The sequence below is a fragment of the Gallinula chloropus genome, assembly GCF_964237585.1.
Source record: "Gallinula chloropus genome assembly, chromosome: 12".
Lineage (NCBI taxonomy): Eukaryota > Metazoa > Chordata > Aves > Gruiformes > Rallidae > Gallinula > Gallinula chloropus.
Genome location: NC_140097.1, coordinates 22639282 through 22661167, shown reverse-complemented (window position 1 = coordinate 22661167; position 21886 = coordinate 22639282). Strand labels below are relative to the sequence as shown.

General features: G+C 60.8%; 2 protein-coding genes across 2 annotated transcripts in view; one reads left to right on the top strand and one right to left on the bottom strand.

Moving 5' to 3' along the window:
- Positions 1–81: 81 nt before the first annotated feature.
- Positions 82–21886, bottom strand: part of DNAH1 (dynein axonemal heavy chain 1) — a gene marked incomplete at its 5' end in the record, with an annotated part of 81988 nt that continues 60183 nt past the window's right edge. The window contains 27 exon segments of the mRNA XM_084269502.1: positions 82–313; positions 709–943; positions 1351–1557; positions 1790–1934; positions 2513–2643; positions 2802–2972; positions 3920–4096; positions 4191–4370; positions 5699–5869; positions 6030–6161; positions 6541–6699; positions 7082–7222; positions 7530–7730; positions 8165–8316; positions 8913–9108; positions 9184–9409; positions 9495–9655; positions 10719–10868; positions 11694–11813; positions 12288–12413; positions 12609–12740; positions 13092–13283; positions 13835–14002; positions 14419–14610; positions 19216–19401; positions 21045–21155; positions 21644–21835. Of these exon segments, the coding sequence (XP_084125628.1) occupies positions 192–313; positions 709–943; positions 1351–1557; positions 1790–1934; positions 2513–2643; positions 2802–2972; positions 3920–4096; positions 4191–4370; positions 5699–5869; positions 6030–6161; positions 6541–6699; positions 7082–7222; positions 7530–7730; positions 8165–8316; positions 8913–9108; positions 9184–9409; positions 9495–9655; positions 10719–10868; positions 11694–11813; positions 12288–12413; positions 12609–12740; positions 13092–13283; positions 13835–14002; positions 14419–14610; positions 19216–19401; positions 21045–21155; positions 21644–21835 (4476 nt within the window). The 3' untranslated portion in view covers positions 82–191.
- On the top strand, positions 14961–18304 carry LOC311196041 (HAUS augmin-like complex subunit 3; the record flags this gene model as incomplete). Its single annotated transcript, XM_084269535.1, has 4 exons — positions 14961–16244; positions 16405–16844; positions 17454–17667; positions 18065–18304. The coding sequence occupies 4 exons, from the start codon at positions 14961–14963 to the stop codon at positions 18302–18304; spliced, it is 2178 nt and encodes a 725-aa protein (XP_084125661.1).

Genomic DNA, 21886 nt, shown 5'->3' with positions numbered 1-21886 from the left:
GCTGTGGCACTGAAAACATGGGGTGGTTGTGGGGCTTCCACTGACACAGAGTGCCTGATGCTGGTGGGGCCAAGTGGGATTTATTGATGCTCCTGGGATGGCTGGAGGGAGCATGGGGCAGCCCCCACCCCACCTACCTCTGCCCTGTGCTGCGTGCTGGGCCTGGCTCAGCCCCTTGGCTGGGTTTGGGGCTAGAAGTCCAGGGCACAGATCAAGGCCGTGCCCCGTTTGATCCAGTGCTTCTGGGGCCTGTCGCTGGGGATCTCCACAGCCATCACGTAGTTGGTGGAGTGGCCCGTTGTTGACAGTGTCCCTGTCATGCAGAAGAGAGGCAGGAGGCTGGTACTGCAGCTGGGACCAGGGTGGCCCTTAGAGATGTCCCAAACAAGTGCCCCTGTGTGAGACCACATCCCAGCCCTCTGCAAGGGGCTGGGCTGAGCAGGGCTGGGGAAAGGCTCGTGTGGTTCCTGGGGTGGGCTTGGGCGGGGGGAGCTCCTGGACAGAGGCTGCTGAACACCCAGCGTGCCCAGCTGCTCCCACCCCGCAGCTGCAGCAATCCCCATCTCCCTGGGCCCCCGTGGCCAGGGGAGCCTCTCCCTGTCAGCACAGGGCCAGACAAGTGGCTCCCGCAGCCTCCCCAGGGCTGCTCTTCCTAACGGCCTCTGCAGCCCGCCCCAGCTCCCAGAGATGGGTCTTTAGGGCACCTACCAGCGCGTGCCAGAGTCTTGTAGATGGGGCAGAGGTAGGTGCCGGTGGCGGGGGGCTGGCGGTGGGGCACGGGGAGCAGCCAGATGACAGCCATCTCCGTGTACAGCTCCTTGGGGCGCGACTCCGCCAGCCGGAAGGCAGCCGGGTCCCAGCGGGCGCCTTCCAGGAACAGGCCGTGGATGTAGCAGCCGTGGGCCGGAGGGCGCAGCAGCTCGCTCGCCGCCTCCTTCATCACCTGTGGGGATGAGGGGCCCAGGGCAACACGTGTCCCCGGAGGCACGGCCCCAGGGACACCCCGAAACTGCGCCTCGCTAGGTCAGCGCTGCCCTAGAGAGCCTGGCCCAGCACCCAGCTGGGCTGCCATGGGCTTTCTGGCACCTTCCACCAATGGGGCTCTGGGGCAGCCTGGGGAAAAGCTGTGGAGAGGGATGGGTGGGGGTGTGGAGAGGGCTCCTTGCCTTGCAGAGGTGTCTGGCAGCCTGGGTGGGTGTCGCTAAGCACAGAGGGGATGATGGGGGTTGTGGGCAGCCCCTGGTTTCACCCCTTGGGCAGGTCAGAGTTGGAACTGCTGCCTTTGGGTCTTCTGGCAGCAGATTCCAGAAGGAGCCCAGCTCCCCGCCCATGACTGGTGAACCCACTGACCTTGAAGCTAAATGAGATGGTGTCGATGGAGATGAGGGACTTCCTGGCAAAGTTCTGCAGGGTCCCAGTGAGGAAGGCCTGGGGGAAGAAGAACCCGCTGATCCAGAACACGGAGGGGATCCCCTGGCTGATCCATTTCTGCAAGAACTCGATCCGCTGCACCAAGTCGTTCACCCAGGACGCCAAGGGCTTCAGCGACGGGTAGGCCTGTGGGCACCCACCACAGAGGGTGTCAAAGGACGTGCAGGGATGCCCTGTGCCCCAGCTGCTGAGCTGCCCAGAGCCCCGGCATCCAGCCAGCCAGGTGCTGGGAACAACCCCAGGCTGCACTGGGTAGGAGGCATCAGGCCAGGGCAGTGAGAGCCAGCTCCAGGTGAGGCAGCCCCGCTCCTGGTCCGGGCAAGCGCCCGCAGGCAGCTGGGCTGGCTGGGGCACGTACCTTGGCGTTCCACAGCTCAGGGACCCTGTGGTTGTACAAGCTGCTGGCCATCAGCTCCAGCTGGGAGGACATCACGACCAGGCCCCGGAGAGCTTTCAGCAAGTCCTTCAGCGTCTGAGCAACCACCTCCAGGAGCTTGTTGTACCTACAGAGGAGGAGCAGAGGGGGCGGTGTAGCTCAGTGCATCACCTGTGTCTGGGCAGAGAGAAGCTGGATCCCTGCGCAGCGAGCGACGCGCCTCCACGTAACCCCCAGTCCCCTGTGACAGGGTCTCAGGGCTGCCCCCCCAGCCCCAGACTGCTGAGGGTAGCAGGAGCCACAGGTCAGTCCCTGTGGGTGGGTGGGAGCAGGGGCTGCCCCTCTGCTCTTCCAAAGACCAGGTGGCCCAGGACGTGATCCTGCAAGGCAGCTTGTTCTCTGTTCTTGCAGCACAATGAGTATCTGATCCATAACTGTCTTCCAGAGGCAACCGCCACCTCGGTAGCAGAAGGTGGTGAAACCAGTTCATTTGATGTCCAGAGAAATGAAAAGAGAATTGTGATCACTGTGGCAACAGCCCCTTCCCCTGGTCCCTTCCTGGGCCATTGTGCTGCTTCCATCCCAGTCCTTTGCAGTGACAGTTAAACCATCCCTGCCCTGGCAAACCCCAGCAGTGGTCACCACGACACCATCCACAGTGGGTGCTGCGTACTGCCCCCAGCTGTGAGCACAGAGCTGCTCTACCTGATCACCTCCTGCACCAGCACCGTGTTCATGGACTCCTCGTAGAGCAGCGGGTACTTGTGGGTCACTTCCTGCAGGTTCATGGGTGCCGGCAGCTTGGCCAGGACGGCCTCAGCCGTCTCCTCCACCACCTGGAAGGAGACAGTGAGTGCTGGGTGAGCATCCTGCTGAGAAGGGCCAGCGCTGGGATGGCAGCGCCACGGCTGGACCCAGCACACAGCTGGTGTCTGCGCTCGCTGCCAGGGCCAGGCAGTGGCTGATGGAACCCCGAGGGCATCAGGACACCCACCTCTTCCCTGCTGCGGCCTCCCAGGGCGAGGGTCTTGGGCTGCAGCTGTGCCATGGCCCCCAGCAGAGCAAAGGTCTCGTTCTGAGCGAAGGTGATGTCGGCGTTGTCGTGTAACCCAAAGAGCTCCGGGCTGTCGTTGAGGGGCAGGCTCTTGATGTACTGGAGGTAGCCCTGGAGGGGAACCCACATGGGCTGTGAGGCCAAAGGAGCCTCTTGGGGCTGCCATGGGCCTGGGTGAAACAAGTGCCTGAGCCAGGGCTGCTAGCTAAGCTAAACCCAGCAGCTCAGCTGGGAGATATCCCTTACCATCCTTCCCCCAGCTCTGTGTCTCCTGTCACAGCCAGTAAGCCCAACGTGCAGCCCCGACTTGGGGACAGTCTGTGTGCCCCAAATAACACCGGCTGCCACAGGCCTCAGGGCGCTGGGGAGGCTCGGGGCAGGGGGGAAGCTCCTCACAGACACGTTTGGTGGCCGAGCAGAGGCCCCAACCGTGGTTCAGGGTCTGGCTGGGGAGCTCAACTCACGTCGGGGTGAAGCAAACACCCGCTCTGGAAGGGGCAGCCCAGCAGCGAGCTTCCTGCCACGGCCCCCCAGAGCTCCTCGTGGTACCACAAGGATTGGGAGTACAAAGCTTTCAGCTGGGAGTGCTGGTGGGAGCTGCCACCCCCCTGTGCACAGGGACCAGATTTTCCTCCTGCTGCTTGAAGCAGATGTGGATTCCTGAAAGCAGCCGAAGACTGCCAGGTTCTTAGGGACTCCTATTCCCCCAGGGAACTGGAAATGCTTCAGGAACGAGCAGATCATAGAATCCCAGACTGGTCTGGGTTGGAAGGGACCCAAAGGATCACAGAGCTCCAACCCCCTGCCACAGGCAGGGACACCAACCTCCAGGCCTGGAGCTACACAAGGTTGCCCAGGGCCCCAGCCAACCTGGCCTTGAACACTTCCAGGGATGGGGCACCCACCCCCTCTCTGGGCAGCCTGTTCCAGCCCCTCACCACTCTCTCTGGAAAGAACTTCCCCCTAATATCTAACCTAAACCTTCCCTCCTTTAGCTTTACTCCACTCCCCTTGTCCTGCTGTGCTCCCCGGGATCAGTGAGTTACTGGAGTGCTCACGCTGAGGTCCGAAGAGGTGCTGATCTGCCTGTAGATCCCCGACTCCGAGTAGGCAAACTCAGGGCTGAGGACCTCTGGCCTGTAGAAATCCTCCAAGATGCTGGTGACGCAGCGCCTGTCCCAGTCGTCCGTCACGCGCCCGCCGTAGTTGATCTCCCCAGCCGTGTACTTCAGGACCTGCAAGGCACCAGCCGCGCTGCCCGGGGAGCCGCCCCAGGGGCCCAGCGGCGCCCTGCGCAGCGCGGGGCGGGCGGGCGGCTCCCGTGCCCACCTTGTAGGGGATGTCCTTGTGCTCGCTCAGGAACATCCTGAGCTGGCTGATGCAGATGCGCAGGTCCCCGTCTGTGAACTCGTAGGGGATGTTGAAGCCCAGAGGGCCAAACTTCCTCCTCTCCAGCATGTTCCCATGGAAGAAGCAGAGAGAGAGCAACAGAGATTTAAACTCTGTGACCTGTGGGCAGGGAGGGAGAGGAGGTGCTCAGCTTGGGAGGAGGGTCAGTTCCAGCTGGGACCTGGCAGCTCAGCAGTGCCAACCTGAGCCTGGGGAGGTGGAAGCCTGGGCCGGGGCGCTGCGCTGGGGAGGGTTGTGGCCCACTCCCTTGCTCAGAGAGCTGCACATGTCTGACCCAGCCCTCCAGGGAACCACCAGGGTGGAAAAGCCCTTTAAGGCCATCAAGTCCAACTGTTCCTGTCCTGACCCACATCCCTGAGCACCTCATCTCCCCTCTGTTGAACACACCCAGGGAAGGTGACTCAGCCCCTCCCTGGGCAGCCTGTGCCACAGCCCCACAACTCTGCCAGGGAAGAACTTTTCCCTCCCATCTGCTCTGACCCTGCCCTGGCACAGCTTGAGCCCATTGCCCCTTGTCCCATCTCCTGTCCCCTGGCTGCAGAGACCATTGCCCACCTCTCTGCACCCTCCTGGCAGGACAGGGGAGGTGGGGAGAAGGTCTCCCCTCAGCCTCCTCTTCTCCAGGCTCAACACCCCCAGCTCCCTCAGCTGCTCCTCAGAGGATTTGCCCTCCAGCCCCTTCCCCAGCCTGGCTGCCCTTCTCTGGACTTGCTCCAGGACCTCCATGTCCTTCTGATGGTGAGGAGCCCAGAACTGGACCCAGCACTCGAGCTGCAGCCTCACCAGTGCCCAGTCCAGGGGCACAATCCCCTCCCCAGATCTGCTGGCCACACTGTATCTGATACAAGCCAGGATGCCATTGGCTTTCCTGGCCACCCGGCCACACTGCTGGCTCATGGTCAGTCACAGTCACCCCACACTCTGCCAGCAGCTCTCCAGCTGCTCTGCCCCAGCCTGTAGTGCTGCTCAGGGTTGTTCTGTCCCAAGCACAGGGCTCTACACTTGGCCTTGTTAAACCTCATCCCATGGATCCAGCCTGGTCAGATCCCTCTGAAGAGCCTCCCTACCCCCAGGCAGATTGACACTTCCTCCCAGTTTAGTGTCACTTGCAAAGTGACTGAGGGACCATTCAACCCCTTCATCCAGGTCACAGATAAAGTATATTGAACAGAACTGGCCCCAGGACTGAGTCCTGGGGATGCCATAATGCTGCTGCCTCTTTTTCTCTAAGTGAAACTTCTAACTGGCTCATCAGGGAGTAGATGTGGTCTTGTGAGAAACACACCAGCCCCTCTCTAGCATGTGGAGCTCTAGAGGGAGGGAAGACCTGGAGAGGAGCAACATCCAGGTGAGGAACACCCACTGGAGCTTGGAGGCAGCTTGGAGCTGCTCGGAGGCAGCAGAAGGAAGCATGACTTGAGTCTCACCTTGGGGCAAGAATTCAAGAAGTCATCACTGAAACTAAGGTAGGACTTGAGCAGGTTGGCCTTGACCCCACGGGGGGGCTCGATGGTCATCTTGGAGCCATTCTGGAGGATGGAGACGGGGAAGCGCGTGCTCGGCAGGCTGGTGAGCCAGAGGCGAAAGTCCTCATGCACCTGGGCATCAGGGGACAGCACGTGCTCAGAGCTGCAGCCATGGGCACTACAGCTGCTCCTGCACCCACCTCTGGCTGCACGGGGTGCCTGTGGATGGGTCAGAACCAGACCTGGGCTCCTCCTGGCCGTCACCCTCCCAGCAGGCAGCAAAGCCACTCACCTTGCCGGGCTCGATGGCCGCGATGAGCCTCTCCAGCGACGGCATCCAGCTGGGAGCCAGGTGGCAGTTCTGGAAGAAGACCCAGCTGCCCTGCTCCATGGCACTGTGCATCATGGCTTCAGCACGGGGGCCCTGAGGAGACACACGAGGGGCTGGTGGAAGGGGTGGGAGGACCCTTCCCAGAGCCACAGCCTGGCTCCGTCCCCACAGCTCAACCCTGCTGGTGCTGTCTGGTGGCACAGCAAAGGCCCTTTTACAGCTTCTGATGTACAAGGAGGGAGGGAGGAGGGAGGGGAATAACTGGGGGTAGATCTGGGAGATCAGAGGGGAACATGGAGCAACTGCTGCAGCCCCCTCCCTGCCCCAAACCGGGTCCTGCACTGAGCAGGAGGCTGTCTGGGGCAGGAGGGTGTTTGCCCCATGCTGTGAGGGTGTCTCACCTACACGGAGCGAGGAGAGATCACTGGGAGCACTGGGACAGGGCTGCTCCTGCCAGGCACTGGCAGCTTACCTGGCCTTGGCCCAGGGAAATGGCAGAGAGTTTCTGGGAGAACTTCATGTCCTCAGCAAACCTGTACAGTTCGGCAGCGGGGTCAGTGCCTGGGGACAGCACGAACACCAGCGGCCGGGTGGCACTGGACTCCCCGAAGACGACAGAGAGGTCGGTGGTCTGCAAGAGAGAACGCTGGTCAGAGGAGAGGGGCTGCAGAGGCCCCACTCCTCACCCTGCCTGGTCCCCAGCTCCTCCCCAAGGCACCACACGCTCCTGGGTGTGTGTGTGTTCCGCACAGCTCTCCTCCAGCAGCGCTGGGACGGGGCAGGGACCTCTCTCCCTCTTTCCCACTTGGCATTCAACCCCCTCCCTCAGCCTGTGCCACCTGCCCCCTCCCAGTGGGGTCTAACTGGTGGACACTGGGCAGGGCACCCCACGTCTGAGGCGTGTTGCCCTTGCTGCAGTCAGAGAATGCTGATAGCCCACATGCAGCAAAGGGGGGGACTCGAGGCCCCCACCCCAGCCCCCGCCTCCCCAATGCTGCCTCCTGGCTGCTCGCCTGCGGCTCGACGAAGCGTGGATCCAGGTTGAGGGCCACGAAGTCCTGCATGGCGTTGGGGATCTTGTCTCCTCGCAGACACCGCAGAACCAGCAGCCTCTGGAAGGCATCAAGCTCAGCCTCCCACTTCCCAGGCAGGGGCTCCCTGCAAAGCAATGAGGCACGTTTCATGGGGACGTGCCAGTCCGTGCAGCTCTTCAAGGGGCACCCATGTCACCTACAAGTAGCCACTGGGCTGAGGCTGTTGTCTCCAGCTCTGGAACCATGAGCAGAGAAGCCAGAGCTGGGGGGAAGTGGCTCTGCCTCGTGTGAGCAATGTGGGTGACATGGTGATGCCACGTGGCAAGGCGCTGGCTGGGAGCAGAGCCAGCACCGGGACTGTGCCAGCCCCTCAGGTGCCACCACCTGCCAGGTGTGGCACAGCTAAGCCAAGGGAGCAGGGGAGGACTTGCCTGTGAGGCTTGGGGCTGTCAAAAATGGCCCTGAACCCTGCTAAGTTGGCCACGAAATCATTGGCAAAGCCGGAGAAGTTCTGCAGGGTGCTCAAGGCCAGGATGTCTCCCCACGCTCTCTCGTTCAGCCAGGCAGGAGCTGGGTTCTCCTGCATCTCCTTCACAGCCCCTCCTGAGAGCAGGTACCGCCACTCCTCCTGGGAAGGGGACAGGATGAGGTGATGGATTACAGCCTGCCCAGGCCCCAGGCACCCAGGGCGTGCTGTATCCGAGTAGAATCCTGTGGGAACCTGCTGGCTGCCTCTCTTGCCAAGGTGCATGTGTGGAGTACATGAACTGGAGAGTCTGGTGAGATCAACATCACCATGAGCTCTTTCCTGCCTTCTAGTCCCTGCCTGCTCCCTCTGTGCTCACCAACCTTCGCAGCAGCTGCAGGAGGTTCAGGCTTGGCAGCTCCACACGGGGACAGGGGGAAGCTCTGGGATCCAAGTGAAGAGAGAGGCCCAGGGTTCCCGGGGTTCCCCTGCCAGCCCACCCCCAGCCCCAGGGAACAAGGCTCTTTTGCCACCCCAGCACGCTCTCCAAGGGCAGGAGTTGCTCTGAGGGGATCCCATCGAGGGGCCTCGCTCACCAGATCGATCCGCCCCTCGTTCATGAGGATCCGGGCGCAGAGCAGGAAGGCAAACATCAGCTTGTGCCTCTCGAAGAGGCTGCGGCACACGCTGCTGTACAGGCTGAAGGTGATGTAGTTGCTGATGTTCATCACACGGTCCTTCAGGGCGTCTGGAAAAAGGGCACCCATCAGCCGAAGGTGATGGGGTGACGCCACCGTGGGGTGTGGGGGGTGGGTGTTTCCCACAGTGCACACCTGCACCCCGCCTGGGAGAACGGACCTGGCACCCAAACCCTGTGACAGGACGGGGCTGAGAGACCCCCCACGTGAAGGAGAACCCCCAGCCCCGGCAGCGGGGAGGACCCACCATGCGCCCCGGCAGCGGGGAGGACCCACCATGCGCCCCAGCACCTGCGTCCTGGCGCGCGCACGCTGCAGGGGTGTGTGGGGGGTGTGAAGCTGCCCCCAGCCTGGCAGCAGCTGGGACCCAGCGTGGAGGTGGCACAGCAAGAAGTGGAGCCAGGCCGTTCCTGGGCAGCAGGTGCTTTGCCTGTGCCCTGGCACTAACACCCCTCCTGCCTGAGTACAGCCAGGCTGAGCCCGGAGCACCGGCTACAGTCTGTCTGTGGGCAGCTCTGGGCATCACTCTGAGCCAGTCCAAGCATCCCGTGGCTCTGCAGCCATCCTGGCTTCTGCTGCCACCAGCCCAAGACCTCAGAGCAAGGAAGAGGAAGGATTGGAGGGGCTGCTCCAGGCAGGCACCTACCTGCTCTCTCCGAGTCCCGGATCCCCGCCAGGAAGATGCTGAGGAACCACTCCAGGGAGTACTGGTACATGGGGTCCACAGCACACAGGTCTGAGACACAGAAGTAGAGGATCTGCGAGCGGACAGCCACGGGCGCGTACTGCAGGCGGGTCGTGTTGATGTCCTTCTCCGTCTGCTCTGCCACCTCCACCTTGGCCTGGGGGCAACGGAGATCCCAGGGTTAGTGCAGTGCTGGCAGCAGCTGTAGGAGGAGAGCACCCTCCCTTCTGACCTGGATCTCTCCTGCCTTCAGCTTGGACGCCTCCAGCACCTTGATGAGCTCTAAGTCATCCACGGGGTTTCCTTCGGAAGTGCTGAGCCGATACAGGATCTGGTCTTCGATCTTCTTCAGCTCCTGGTGCATCTCAGCGTTGCTAACAATGAGCTGGTTTCTAGCAGCTTCTAAGTCAGGCCGCTCTGCAGCCACCACTTCTCCCAGCAGCTGGTCTTCCAAGCCACTACGACAAAAGCCAAGAGGTGGTGAGGGTTTGGGGCTGTGGGGGCTGCAGCTGGGCACAGGCAACGGGAGGGGGAAGCAGGTACCTGGGTGAGAGGGTGAAGTTGATAATGGTGAGCTTTGTGGAGACCTCGGGGCTGTAGTGAGGGTTGGGCAGGCTGGTGGTGATGTACATCTTGAAATCCTCATGGTAGGGGATCACCACGTCCCCCAGCTTCAGCACGGTGTTGCCTTGCTGTCTGAAGGTCTGTACCAGAGTGGGACGAACACAGGATGGTCAGGACAGCTGCCTCTCCTGAGGGAAGGTGTCCCACTGTGGCCTGGGCTCTGTGGCAGGAGCAGAGCCTGAAGGCTCTCCAGACAGAGCCCAGAGCTCTGCAGCCAGCCTGCACCCCACAGAGCAGCTGTACCCCCTGTGCCAGGCAGAGACACCACTGGCAGGAGACCAGGCTGTGCAGCACAGAACCACAGCCTCACAGCATCACCAGGCTGGAAAAGACCTTTAAGACCATCAAGTCCAACTGTCCCTGTCCTGTGCTGACCCACATCCCTGAGCACCTCATCTCCTCTCTGTTAAACACACCCAGGGAAGGGGACTCAGGCCCTCCCTGGGCAGCCTGTGCCACAGCCCCACAACTCTGCCAGGGAAGAACTTTTCCCTCCCATCTGCTCTGACCCTGCCCTGGGGCAGCTTGAGCCCATTGCCCCTTGTCCCATCTCCTGTCCCCTGGCTGAAGAGACCATCGCCCACCTCTCTGCACCCTCCTGGCAGGGCAGTGGAGGTGGGGAGAAGGGCTCCCCTCAGCCTCCTCTTCTCCAGGCTCAACACCCCCAGCTCCCTCAGCTGCTCCTCAGAGGATTTGCCCTCCAGCCCCTTCCCCAGCCTGGTTGCCCTTCTCTGGACTCGCTCCAAGACCTGAATGTCCTTCTTATGGTGAGGAGCCCAGAACTGGACCCAGCACTCGAGCTGCAGCCTCACCAGTGCCCAGTCCAGGGGCACAATCCCCTCCCCAGACCTACTGGCCACACTGTGCCTGACACAAGCCAGGGTGCTGTTGGCTTTCCTGGCCGCCTGGGCACACTGCTGGCTCATATTCAGCCTGCAGCCACCCAACACCCCCAGGTCCTTCTCTGCCTGACAGCTCTCCAGCCAAGGGCCAAAGCCTGGAAGCACAGCACAGGCAGTGCCCACGGGAGTGCTCCTGCCCAGAGCTACCTACAAGCCCAGCAGACCCCGCTGCACCCCGGCCAGGTGCTCCCTACAGCCCAGCCGGGTCCCCGCCGCCCCCTCGCCGCGGGAGGCACAGGACCTGCTTCAGCAGCACAGGCTCCAGGGCCGGGTCCAGCTCCTCGCCCACGTTCTCCAGCAGGAAGGGCTTCCCAAAGGTAATGGCGTTTTCCAGGCTGCAGAGGAAGTCCTGGTCGCTGGGCTTGGCCACCTCCAGGCTGTTTGCCTTCTCCTGAAAGGTAGCAGGAGAGGGCAGGGTCCCTGCAGTGTCCTGCCCACCTTCACATCCCCCTCTGGTGGGGCTCAGGACACCTCTCACTGGGCTCATTTAACTCTCCAGAGCAGCAGAAGCTGTGTGTTTTCCTTGCTCAGATGTTTTTTTGGCTACTTTGGGGAGCTCAGCCTGAGTCACCAAGCACCAGAGACAGTCCAGCAAGGCAGCAGGAAGAGGGCAACATACAGAACATCCTTCAGTGCCCTACAGAGCCCCACACTGGTAACTCACAGCTTGTTTGCCTGCAGAGTAAGAGCAGGTGGGTGGGAAAAGCCTCGGGGAGCAAAACGGGAGCAGCTGCTCCAGCCTCCCACCTGAGCCTTCAAAAGGGCAGTGGGTGCCCAGCCCTCTCCTGTGAGAGGAGGACCTGTGGTCTATGCCTCCAGTATCCTGCAGCAGAGGCTGTGGTCAACTGCCAGGTAATGCTACCCTGATCCCCTTGTCCTGGGGGCTCTCAGACTGTTGTGGGAGTTGCTACTGCTGTTCTGTGTGTTTCAGGGTGGGGGTGAGGGGGTATGCTCCCTGGGACACCAGTGAGGAGCCAGAGCAGGGCTCTGATGCCTTGCTTATGGTGTCCCTGCTCCTGCCTTGTGCCAATTACCTCAAGCAGAGAAGTCTAACTGGGATGAAAATGGGTGTGGAACTTGTCTGGTGCTGGGCTAGGACAGCCTTGGGGCTTGCAGCTCTGGAGCTTGATGCCTGAGGCTGCTCAACACAACTGCTAACAGAAAGCTGCTCCCTTGTCCTGGCAGGTGGGGGTGTCCTCCCCCCCCCAGCTCTTACCAGGTTCTTGATCCACTTGTTTGCTTGTCCTTGGGGGTCTATGTAGTGAGTCCAGCGCCGGGAGAACTGCGTTACCACCCCGTTCTCCACTGACAGGGTGTCGTTGGGCAGCCCAGCAATCTAACAGGCAGGAAAAGCTGCTGGGAAGCACTGGTGGCACAGCAGGGCTGGCACAGCCCTGCCCCAGTGTGGGCCCTGTGTGCTGGCCAGGGGCTGGTGGTGAGGGCACCTCTGACAGTGGCTGAGCCCAGAGCTGCAGCCCTGCCCGGCCCCTGAGCCGTGGGGCAGAGGGGGGCTGGCAGAGGTGGGCTTGGACAGGCTGTGGCTTTGGCCCTAAACCTGGTGCTTGCCAAGGGGCAGCCTTGGGGGTTTGGGCTGAGGTTCTCAGCGCTGTTCTCACTGCCCTGGGTGTTGCCAGCTCCTCTCCCACTTGTGTGAGGAGCCCTGGGAGTGGTTCCAGCCCCTCAGCGTTACTGGGCTGTGTGGGCAGCGGTCTGTCCTGGGCATGGGTGACCCCAGTGAGCTGTGAGTGGTGTTTTAAGCCCTGGCCTGAGGCACCTTCAGCCTGAAGCGTTGGCTTTTCCTACAACTTGCCTGCCAGGAGCGGATCTGCACAGGGTCTCCCAGGGTGCTGATGAGGTTTGGCTCCTGGCTGTGAGGAATGGTGTTGCCTGACAGCAGCCCCAGCCACTCCTCACACAGCGCGGCGCGGTACTGCCCCTGCCAAGAGAAGGGTTACCCAGCTGCTGCAAGCGCCTACACCCTCCTGGTGCCCTTCCAACAGCACCTCTGCCCCCAACAGAGACATCCAGGGGAGACCTTCCACCCCTTTGCCCTGTTCCCTTCTCCCAGCGGGCTGGGCTGGGAGGGCAGAGCAGCTCAGCGGGCCCCGCGCTGGGAGCGCCGCACACTCACGGTGAAGGGGCCCAGGTAGGCCACGAAACCAGCTGCAACCAGCACGTCCCCAGTGATGTTGCTGAGCTTGCACTCCAGGCTCTGGGCAGTGCTCTGCCAGCGCACCTTCTCATCAGCCAAGCTGTTTATGAGCTGGGGGAGAAGGTACACACGTGAGAGCGGCTCTGCGGCCTGCCCCAGACCCGCTGCTCTCTGGGGAACCCAGCCCTATCCTGAGTTCTGTCCCCAGCGTTCAGCACTTAGTCCTGGGGTTACTGGGTGGCTCTGGGCTCTCTGGGAGACTCCTTGCTGGCTGAGGCAGTTGTGACAGCAGGACAGCAGTGCCCAGCTGGCCCAGACTCCCCAGACCTGCTGTGCTGCTGAGATCTGTGAGCTTCACCCTGGGACTGTCATGAGCTGCAGGTGAGGTGTTTACCCCTCTGCTCCTTGACCTGAAATCAGGCTGTCCCCTGTAGGCATGCAGAACTCAATCCTGTCCCTTACCGTGCTGGCACGGCCCAGTCTCTGCTGGCACTGCTCACACTTTGCCTCCAGCTCCTCCTTCTTGGCAATGCAGCTCTTGTGCTTGGCTTGCAGCATGGCAATGCCACCTTCAACCTCCCTCAGGTGTTCCTTAGCTTCCTCAAGGACCTTCTGAGTGGCACGCAGGTCCTCTTCTGCCTCCTGCCAGGCTCGCTGGGGAGATACACAGGGAAACAGTGGGTATGCTGGGCACGTGGCCAGGCTCTTCCCCAAGAAGCCAGAGACCTTGGAGCAAGAGTCTGCTTTCCATCAAAACACCAGCTGGTACTGAGATCCTTCCCTGTATGGCAAAGGTTGACCTGTTTGGCTCCAGGGGGATGTTGTGCAAGCCCAGAAATAAAGGTGGGGGGTGAGGAGGGCGTTTCTGCATAGCTCCAAAGAGTGCCAGCCTCCACAGGCTCAGGAGGTGGCACCTGAATGGGACAAAAGGCTCCTTGGCTTTCCTCCAGATGATGCTAAATAGCTGAGTTTGGAGAGGACTAAGGCTGAGCACCAGCAACATGTGGGAACACACAGTGTCCTGCTGAGCAGCGCCCTCAGCACTGACCCAGGTATCACAGTTGCCCCAGCATATTTTGTGCTGATCTCTTCTAACTTCCTATGTTACTGGGTTGTGAGGCTTGGTCTGCAGAACATGGGGACTCCCAGCAGCTCCTGCACAAGTTCCCCAACCCCCAGAGCACCTTGGTCATGCCACCTCTTACCCGCTTGGGCTCCACAGCCTTGGCCACGAAGTGGTACTTGTGCATGGCCCGTACCCACTGGCAGATGGAGGTGCAAGCTTTGGAGACCTTGGCAATGGCAGCTGGCTGGAACTCCTTACTGTCAATGTAGGGCTGGATAGCACTGATAACGCTGTCTGCAATGTTGTCCTGCAGTGGTGGGGAGAAAGGTGGCTGGTGATGTTAGAGACGGCTGAGGAGGGGCTCAAAGGGCTGACCCTGCACCCACAGCCCACCCCAGGACTTGGCAGGGTGGCCAAGGCATTGCACTGTAGCAAGAAGAATCCTGTTGATGCCTGGGAGGCATGGCTGTGGGAGGGCAAATCCCTTCCCAAAATGCTTCCATCCAGCCCTTCTGCATGGAAAGAGCAGGGGGACAGACAGGAGGACCTGTGTGCCTGGGTCCTGCTGCACGAGGCCATCAGGTGCTGCCAGACAGGGTGAGGACCTCCAGGCTGAATGCATCCTCATGCACTGCAGGGCTGAGGGGCAGGTCACACAGGGCTCTGAGCTTCACTAAAGCCAGACCTGGGCCCTGGCCACAGCCTCCCTCTGCCACCCCTTACCTTATCATACTTCAGCAGGCTGTCCAGGAACCTCCCTGGGTCCTGGAGAAGGCCTCTGCCAGGCTCCCAGTAGTCATCCACCTTGGTGCCCAGCTTCTCTCCTGCCACCCGTTTGGGCTTGACTCCCTTCATGATGCAGACTGCTTCAATCACCATCTTCACACCCAGGGGAGGCCGCTGCAACGCTCGTACCTGCAGAACCCCAAGTGGAGACAGTGGGTTGGCCTGGGTCTCCAAGAGATAGGGTGCTCCTCCTCAGCTGGCCCGTTGGACACCAGGCTTAGAGGATGCAATGCACAGGCACAAAGGCCAGAGGTATCCTGGAAAAGCCTGCCCTGCTGCTCTGGGGTGTGTGTCTGGCAGGCTGGAGCTGCCTTAGCAAAGGGGTTAGCTCTGTGTGGCCCTGGCTGCATGGGGCATGGGCAGGCTTTCTCCCTTGCTCTGTGGACCCCTGCTTGTCCTGCACCCCACCACAGCAATGCTGCAGCTCAGGAGCTGCTCTGCAGTGCTTCTGGAGGGGCTGCTTGGGTCTCTCCTCCAGCATGCAGCCAGGAGTGTTGCTGCAGCACATGAAGATGGCTCCTAGTGTCAGGACTCTTAGGGTGACTCCTGTTTTCTCCCTTCTAGTGCTGATCGTCCTTGCCATGTCCAGCCAGGGATGCAACCAGACCTTCCCACTGGGCACAGCCAACAGAGGGGCAGAATTTATGGCAACACTGAGGCTGATTTACCCCCAGGCAGACGCCTTCTGTGACAAAGACTTTGACTGGCTCTATGACTGCCCTCAGACAAAGCAGTTCCTTGAGTGGTTCTGCAGCACAGTGGGCAAGGAGAATGTGTTGAGCCCAGCTGAGGTGGAAGCCTACGATGCCCTGCTAGCTGCAGGCAAGCCCATCCTGGAAGGTGATGCCCTTGAGCAAGCACTGCAGACATGCTGCCAGGTCCCACAGCTTCCAAGCATGCTGCTGGATGATGATGATGAGGGTTCATCTCTGGATGCCCTGAAGCAAGAGCTGCAGGAGCTGGAGGAGTATCGCGACCGTCAGCTCTGGCGGCACAACAAGCTGCAGGTTTGGGCAGCCAACCTGCAGCAGGAGCTGAGGTACTTGGAGGAGGAAGAGGAAGTGATGAAGCAGGACTTGATGGAGGCTCAGAGGGACCTGGAAATGGAGGCTTTCCAAACCAGTACTGTCGTGGGCCAGGTCAGCAAGGCTGCAGCTCAGCTGGCTGAGTGGTGTGGGAACACGGGGAAAGGCCGGGCGCCAGCGCTGCTCTGCGAGGTGGATCTCAGCCCTTACATGGAGCTAGAACAACAGGCCACTGAGGTGGCCAAGAAGCTCGTCCAGCAGGTCCAGCTGGGGAGTGTCCAGGCCCCAGATGCTCAGGGAGCAAGAGCACAGGGAGAGAGCAGCCAGAAGGCAAAGGCTGGGATGCAGGTGGGCTCAGACTGGGCACTACCAGGAGGAAGAAGAGCTCCTGATCGAGAGCACAGGGAGACACCACAGGGGGTGGCACCAGCAAGTCAGGGAGCCCTGGCCCAAGGCTTGAGGGCAGAGGTGCAAGCAGAAGGGAGGCATGGCAGAGAGGGGTTGAGCATGGGGGATGAAGAGGTGGGTGGTGGCAGCCAGGAAGCCATGGAGAGCCTCAGGACCAGTGGAGATGAGCTACAGGGGGTCAGAGGCAGCTACTGTAAGGAGCTGTGCCGACTGCAGACAGCACACATCTGTGCCCAGAGGGAAGCCATCCTCATGGCAGCCAAAGTGGAAGCCAACAGTGCTGCTCTGCAGTGGGCACAGAGGATTGTGGAAACTCTGGATGAGAACCAGGTAAGGCCTTTCTTCCTCCCCCTCCAGCAGGGTCTGCCTCTGCTGCAGGCTGCCCCCACCCCCCTCCCTGCTCAAGAGGGAACAGGCAGGGGGTGGCCAGGGCCAGGCAGCACCAGCAGTGCACCCTGACACTGTCTGTCTTGTCTTCACCCTGGGCAAGCACATGGTGGAGGTGGAGCTCCAGCATGAGGCTGGCATCCTTCAGAAGGAGCTTGATGTCCTGTGCCACCACCTCGCAGAGACCCTGGCCCACCAACTCCCACCCCTGCTAAAGGCAGAGGCCCAACTCTTCTGCCTGCCTGTCCTGCAGAGGCAGCTCAGCCTGGATGCTGCCCAGCTGCAGCACCTTGCCAGGCAGCAGGAGGAGGCAGCTGCCTGCCTGCTGAACCAGCACAGCCGACTGGATCTGCTGGAGCTCCTGCTGACCCAGGAGAGGAAGGAGATGGACCAGAAGGCTGCTTCCCTGAAGGGGATGGCAACTTCCCTGAGGGAAGCTCAAACCAAGCTCCAGCAGCAGCAGAAATACTTGCAAGATGCCAGCTCCTCCCAGAAGGGTTGTCTGAACACGTGGTTAGCCTCCAGAGACCCCTCTGCTCTACGGTAAGGGCCTGTGTGTGCATGAGCAACAACCTGGATGTGGAGGAGGTGGAATGGGAATGGGGACAGGCAGCAGACCTGAGCTACCAGGCAGCCTTGCAGCACTCTCCTGCCACTTCATGGTGGTGTGAAATTCCCCAGAAGATGGTATCTGCTCCTTCCTGGCTGGCTGGGGCTGATGCAGCAAAGCATGGGCTTAGAGAAGGGAATGAGTATGGAGAACAGAGGCTTTCCTGGGATGCAAAGGGGGAGAGTGTAGGTGCAAGTCTTCAGCCACTTGGGTTGGGAGTTGGGCTGGAAGAAGAACAAATTGCTTGGGGCAAGAGCTTGCTTTGGTTGAGTGTCCTGTGCTGACATGGGCTTCTTAGTCCTCCCTGCACAGCTCTGGAGTAGCTGGTGCCTGTCATCAGGGAGTCCCTGACTGGCTCTTGAGCCAGCCTGGCCCTTCATGGTGCTCTTCCCAGCTCTCTGAGACACAGGCTGCTCACCAGGAGCTATTGCTGTCCCACAGCTGTTTGCACCCTAGTCCCACAGGTGCCCATTGTCCCCTGAGCCCTGTTCCTCAGTGCTGGCACACTGCTCACCCCTCTGGTTGGCTGTTCCCTCTTGCAGGCTCTGGGACATGCTGATGGGGCAGCGTCAGAAGCCAATCTCACTTAACTATAAGACCATAGCAGCCCAGTGCTCGCAGCTGGTTGAGGCCCAGAAGGTGCTGGAAGCACAGCTGGCAGCTCCTGTGCCCCAGCTCTCTGAGCTGGAGTCCTCCACAAAGGTGCTCTACCAGCTGCTGTACAACAGCTCCAACCAGTTGCAGCTCTCCTCTCTGGTAAGCAAGCACTCCAGCTCCACCAGGCCCAGCTGAGGGGCTCTGTGTCATCCCCCTGGGTGCAGGGGGGATGTGGGTGGCTCTGTGTCACCCTCCCTGGGTGCAGGGTGGGGGGGGAACTTGCTGCCTTTCAGCCCCCAGAGGAAGCTGGGCCCATCCTTGCCTTGTCCCAGGAACCCTCCAGCAAGGCAGTGATGGGCTGAGGGACATGGGGGCTTCTCTCTGTGCCTCACCTGTGCTGTGAAACACAGGGATTGGGGTGCCAAGGGGACCCAGTGAGCTGCCTCTGCTCCTTGGACTGGAGGAGTTTGGAGCCAGAGCCAGCTGGGTAGTTTCTGGTGGGCTGAACTGTTCCACAGGTTGGGATGTTCACGTGTGTTTGTGCTCTGCCCCTCAGGAGGTCACAGAGGAGATACAGCAGCTGATGACCATGGAAGAGCAGCTCTCTGAAATGCTGACAGAGCTCCTGAAGGACCTGAAGGTGAAGCATGAGTCTCTGAAGAACCCCATCCTGCAGGCAGAGCACAACCTCTACGTGTACTATTACTGCAACGAGGAGCGGCTGAGAGAGATGGTGGAACAGCTGGAGAAGGGGGCATCACCTTTCTCCAAGAGGCTGCCCTATGTGAAGGAGTAGCTCACAGGGATGCCTGCTCCCTCCCTCAGGACTGCTGTCTTCCTTGGGATGGGCTGGTTGTTACTCCTGGGTTGTGAGAGAGCTCCTGTGGCCCTGGCTTCAGGGGCAGGTTACCCAGGTCATGGCCCAGCAGCTGGGCTTCAGAGCAGCAGGGAGCCTTCTCCTCTTTAAAAGCAGCTCCCTGCAGCTTGGTGGGGGGGTTAGATGACTTGTGAGGAGCAGAGGCATTTTGGAAGCCCTGTGTGGAGAGGAGGCTTCTCATGCCAGCTCACTGAGAGGAGGGGAGCAAGGGCCCTGACACTGTGTCCTCCCCCACCCTCTGGGGGAAGGAGGTGGGTGTCCTGTGTGGAATAAAAAGGTCTCTAATTGAGCAATATGCCTGTCCTTCCTCTACAGAACCCCACCTGGGGGTGGTGTGGGGGGGAAGCTTGTACTTGCTGAGATGGCTCTCTGGGCTGGGGGCTGGGACACCCCCTCTGTTCTCTGCTGCTCCTGTTTCAAGCCTGCACACCTTGCAGTCAGCCCACTACCCTCTGCCTCTTCCTCTCCTCCACCTGTGGTGGATCCCCCTTCAAAAGAGCCTGCTGGGCCTGAGCATGTGCTGTGTGTGTGTTGGGGGGGGCTGCCTACCCCCATGGACAGGCACCATGGGCTGACCCCTCCTCAGTGCCCCCCAGTACAAGCTGGAACCCCCCAAGGGCCAGCTGCTGCCTCTGGGCCCCTCAAAGCTCTTTGCTGCTGAAGCTGAGAGGCTGCATGGGCAGCCATCCAGCCTGGGGGCCCAGGGAGGCAGATGGAGATGCCAGAGAGGCCTGGCCATGCTGCAAACCTATAGCAGGGGAACTGTGGCACAGGGAGAGGCTGCCCAGGACCAGGCCCAGCTCTTTCACCCTCATCCTCCACCCACTTACCTCTGTAACATCACTCTTGTTGAGGTTCCTCAGGCTGGCAAGAGCAGCATCCAGGGCTGGGAGGGCTTCAGCCAGGTCCTTCTGAGCATCATCTGCAATGGCTTGGGCTGCCTGAGCTTTGGCTTTGGCCTTCATCTCCTCAGCCTGCACAGCTGCTCTGGTTTCCTCAGCCACAGCTGTGTCCACCTGCAACACCAGAGCAGCCTCAGGAGTTGTGCTGGAGCCAGAGCTGCCCTCTGGCTTGGCTCAGCACACTGCTAGGTAAGGATTGAGGCTGTCCTGGGAGGCTGTGTGCTTCCTCCAGCACAGAGTCATACACCAGGTCTGGCTGGAAAAGATTTTTAGTATCAAGTCCACACTACCCCTGTCCTTAAGCATCACAGCTACCCAGCTCTGGAACACCTCCAAGGGTGGCCCTGGGCAGCCTGTTCCAGTGACCAACAGCCATTCCAGCAAAGACATTGTCCCAGTATCCAATCCAAATCTCCCTGGGAGGAACCTCCCCTTGCAGGAATTGGCCTTGGAAGGCCAAAGGCACCCTGGGCTCCATCAGCAGAGGGGTAGCAGCAGGGACAGGGAGGGGATTGTCCCTCTCTGCTCTGCCCTCCCCAGCTGGAGTCCTGTGTCCAGAGCTGAGGCCCCAGGACAAGAAAGATGTGGGGCTGTTGGAGAGGGGTCAGAGGAGCCACAGAGATGATCAGAGGGCTGGAGCAGCTCCCCTATGGAGAGAGGCTGAGGGAGCTGGGCTGGTTCAGCCTGGAGAAGAGAAGGCTGTGGGGGGACCTCATTGCAGCCTTCCAGTCCCTGAAGGGAGCAGAGGAACAGGAGGGGAATCAGCTTGTTAAAAGGGTAGAGACTGGCAGGACAAGGGGGATGGATTAAAGCTGAAGGAGGGAAGGTTTAAATTGGATATTAGGAGGAAGTTCTTTCCAGAGAGAGTGGTGAGGGGCTGGAACAGGCTGCCCAGAGAGGGGGTGGGTGCCCCATCCCTGGGGGTGTTCAAGGGCAGGTTGGATGGGGCCCTGGGCAACCTTGTGTAGCTCCAGGCCTGGAGGTTGGTGTCCCTGCCTGTGGCAGGGGGTTGGAGCTCTGTGACCCTTGGGGTCCCTTCCAACCCAGCCCAGTCTGTGATTCTATGAATTAGCTGCTCTTGATGGAGGGGCAGGATATGTAGGTATGGAAATGTGGAGATAGATGGAGCAGTAACCTAGGGTCAGTTTCTGAAGCTGTCACTTCTGCCTACCCCAGGGTTAGAAGACTACTGGGGGTGTAGAGGGAACAGACTCTGCCCCAGGCTGGCTCTGCTACAGGGGAAGGTGGGAGGTCACAGCCTCCCCTTTGCCTGCAGAGCTGTGAGATGTTAGAGGGAACAGAGCTGTGTCCCTGGCCATCCCCTAGCAGCAGCCTGGCAGAGAGGAACACAAGCAGGAGGGAAGGCAGTGATGGCTCCCTGGTCTGCAGGGGACTGTGTGATACTCCCTGAGGTTCTGGCTTGCAGGGGCAGGCTGCAGCCGGCTCAGCCCCCGGGGATGGGATGGGATGGGATGGGATGGGATGGGATGGGATGGGATGGGTGAAGGGTCCCTTTCAGCAGCTCACTGCTCTCTGGCTCGTGCTAGTGCTGCTCCCAAAGACCTAAACCAGCAAGGAGAGGGTGCTGGGAGCCTGCAGCTTGGCTGACTGACCAACCACCCCCACACACCGTGCTGGGGTTTTGGCAGGGGCATGCGAACCATCTCCTCTGCTAGCCACGGGCAGGGGGGCTGTGACTGACCCCAGCAGGACCCCCGGGCACACCGTGCCCAGCAGGGGCTGTGTCGTGCCGGTACCTGCAGCTGCTCCATGGTCGCCAGCGTGTCCTTGGCCGCCTGTGCCAGGAGAGGGCGGGCGGACTCCAGCTCCTCCTGCATCCTCGCCACGTTCTCTGCCGTCTGCAGGAGCTGGGGGAACGGAGGGGGAGGGAGAGCATTGGGAGCAGCCCCCGGAGGGCTGGGGAGAGGGCTGGGGCCCCGGTGGGTGCTGCCTGTCGCCGTTGGGCTGTGCGAGGCACGCAGGGGGCTGTGCTGAGCAGCAGCAGCAGCACCTGCACGCAGCACTGTCACTCAGGGCCAGCAGGCAGCAGAACTGTGCTGCCCTTACAGGGCTTTCAATGGAAAGGTTAATGATAAGGACCATCCTGAGGAAGGGTGAGCTACAGCCACGCCTGCAGTCCCTGGAGACTGGGTACCATCCCTCTTTCAGACTGTCACAGAGCCAGCCCTTCAGCCAGGCTGGCTCTGGCAGAAGGCTTAGCTCACTCTGGCCTTAGCATTAGGCTCCTGCTACACAGCAGATGCATAGGGCATCTCACTGCACCTCTGCAGCCACAAATACACCCCTCAGAGCAGGCAAAAGGGGCCTAAAGAGCTCTTGGGTGTGAGAAACACACCTTGTCCAGGCCAGTCTCCATCCTTCTCTTGGCTGTGTCCAGTTGCTGTTTCTTCTTCCCAATCAGGGAACTGAAGATGCTGAGGAACTCCAGGTAGCTGGTGGGAGTGACATAGTTGTGCCTGCCGAGCTCTGCCAGGTAGACCTGGCACTTCTTTGCCACGCTCTGATGGATTCCTACACACACCTGAACCTACAAGAAGAAATCAGCTCCCTCAGCACAGGTTGTATGGTAGGCAAGTCT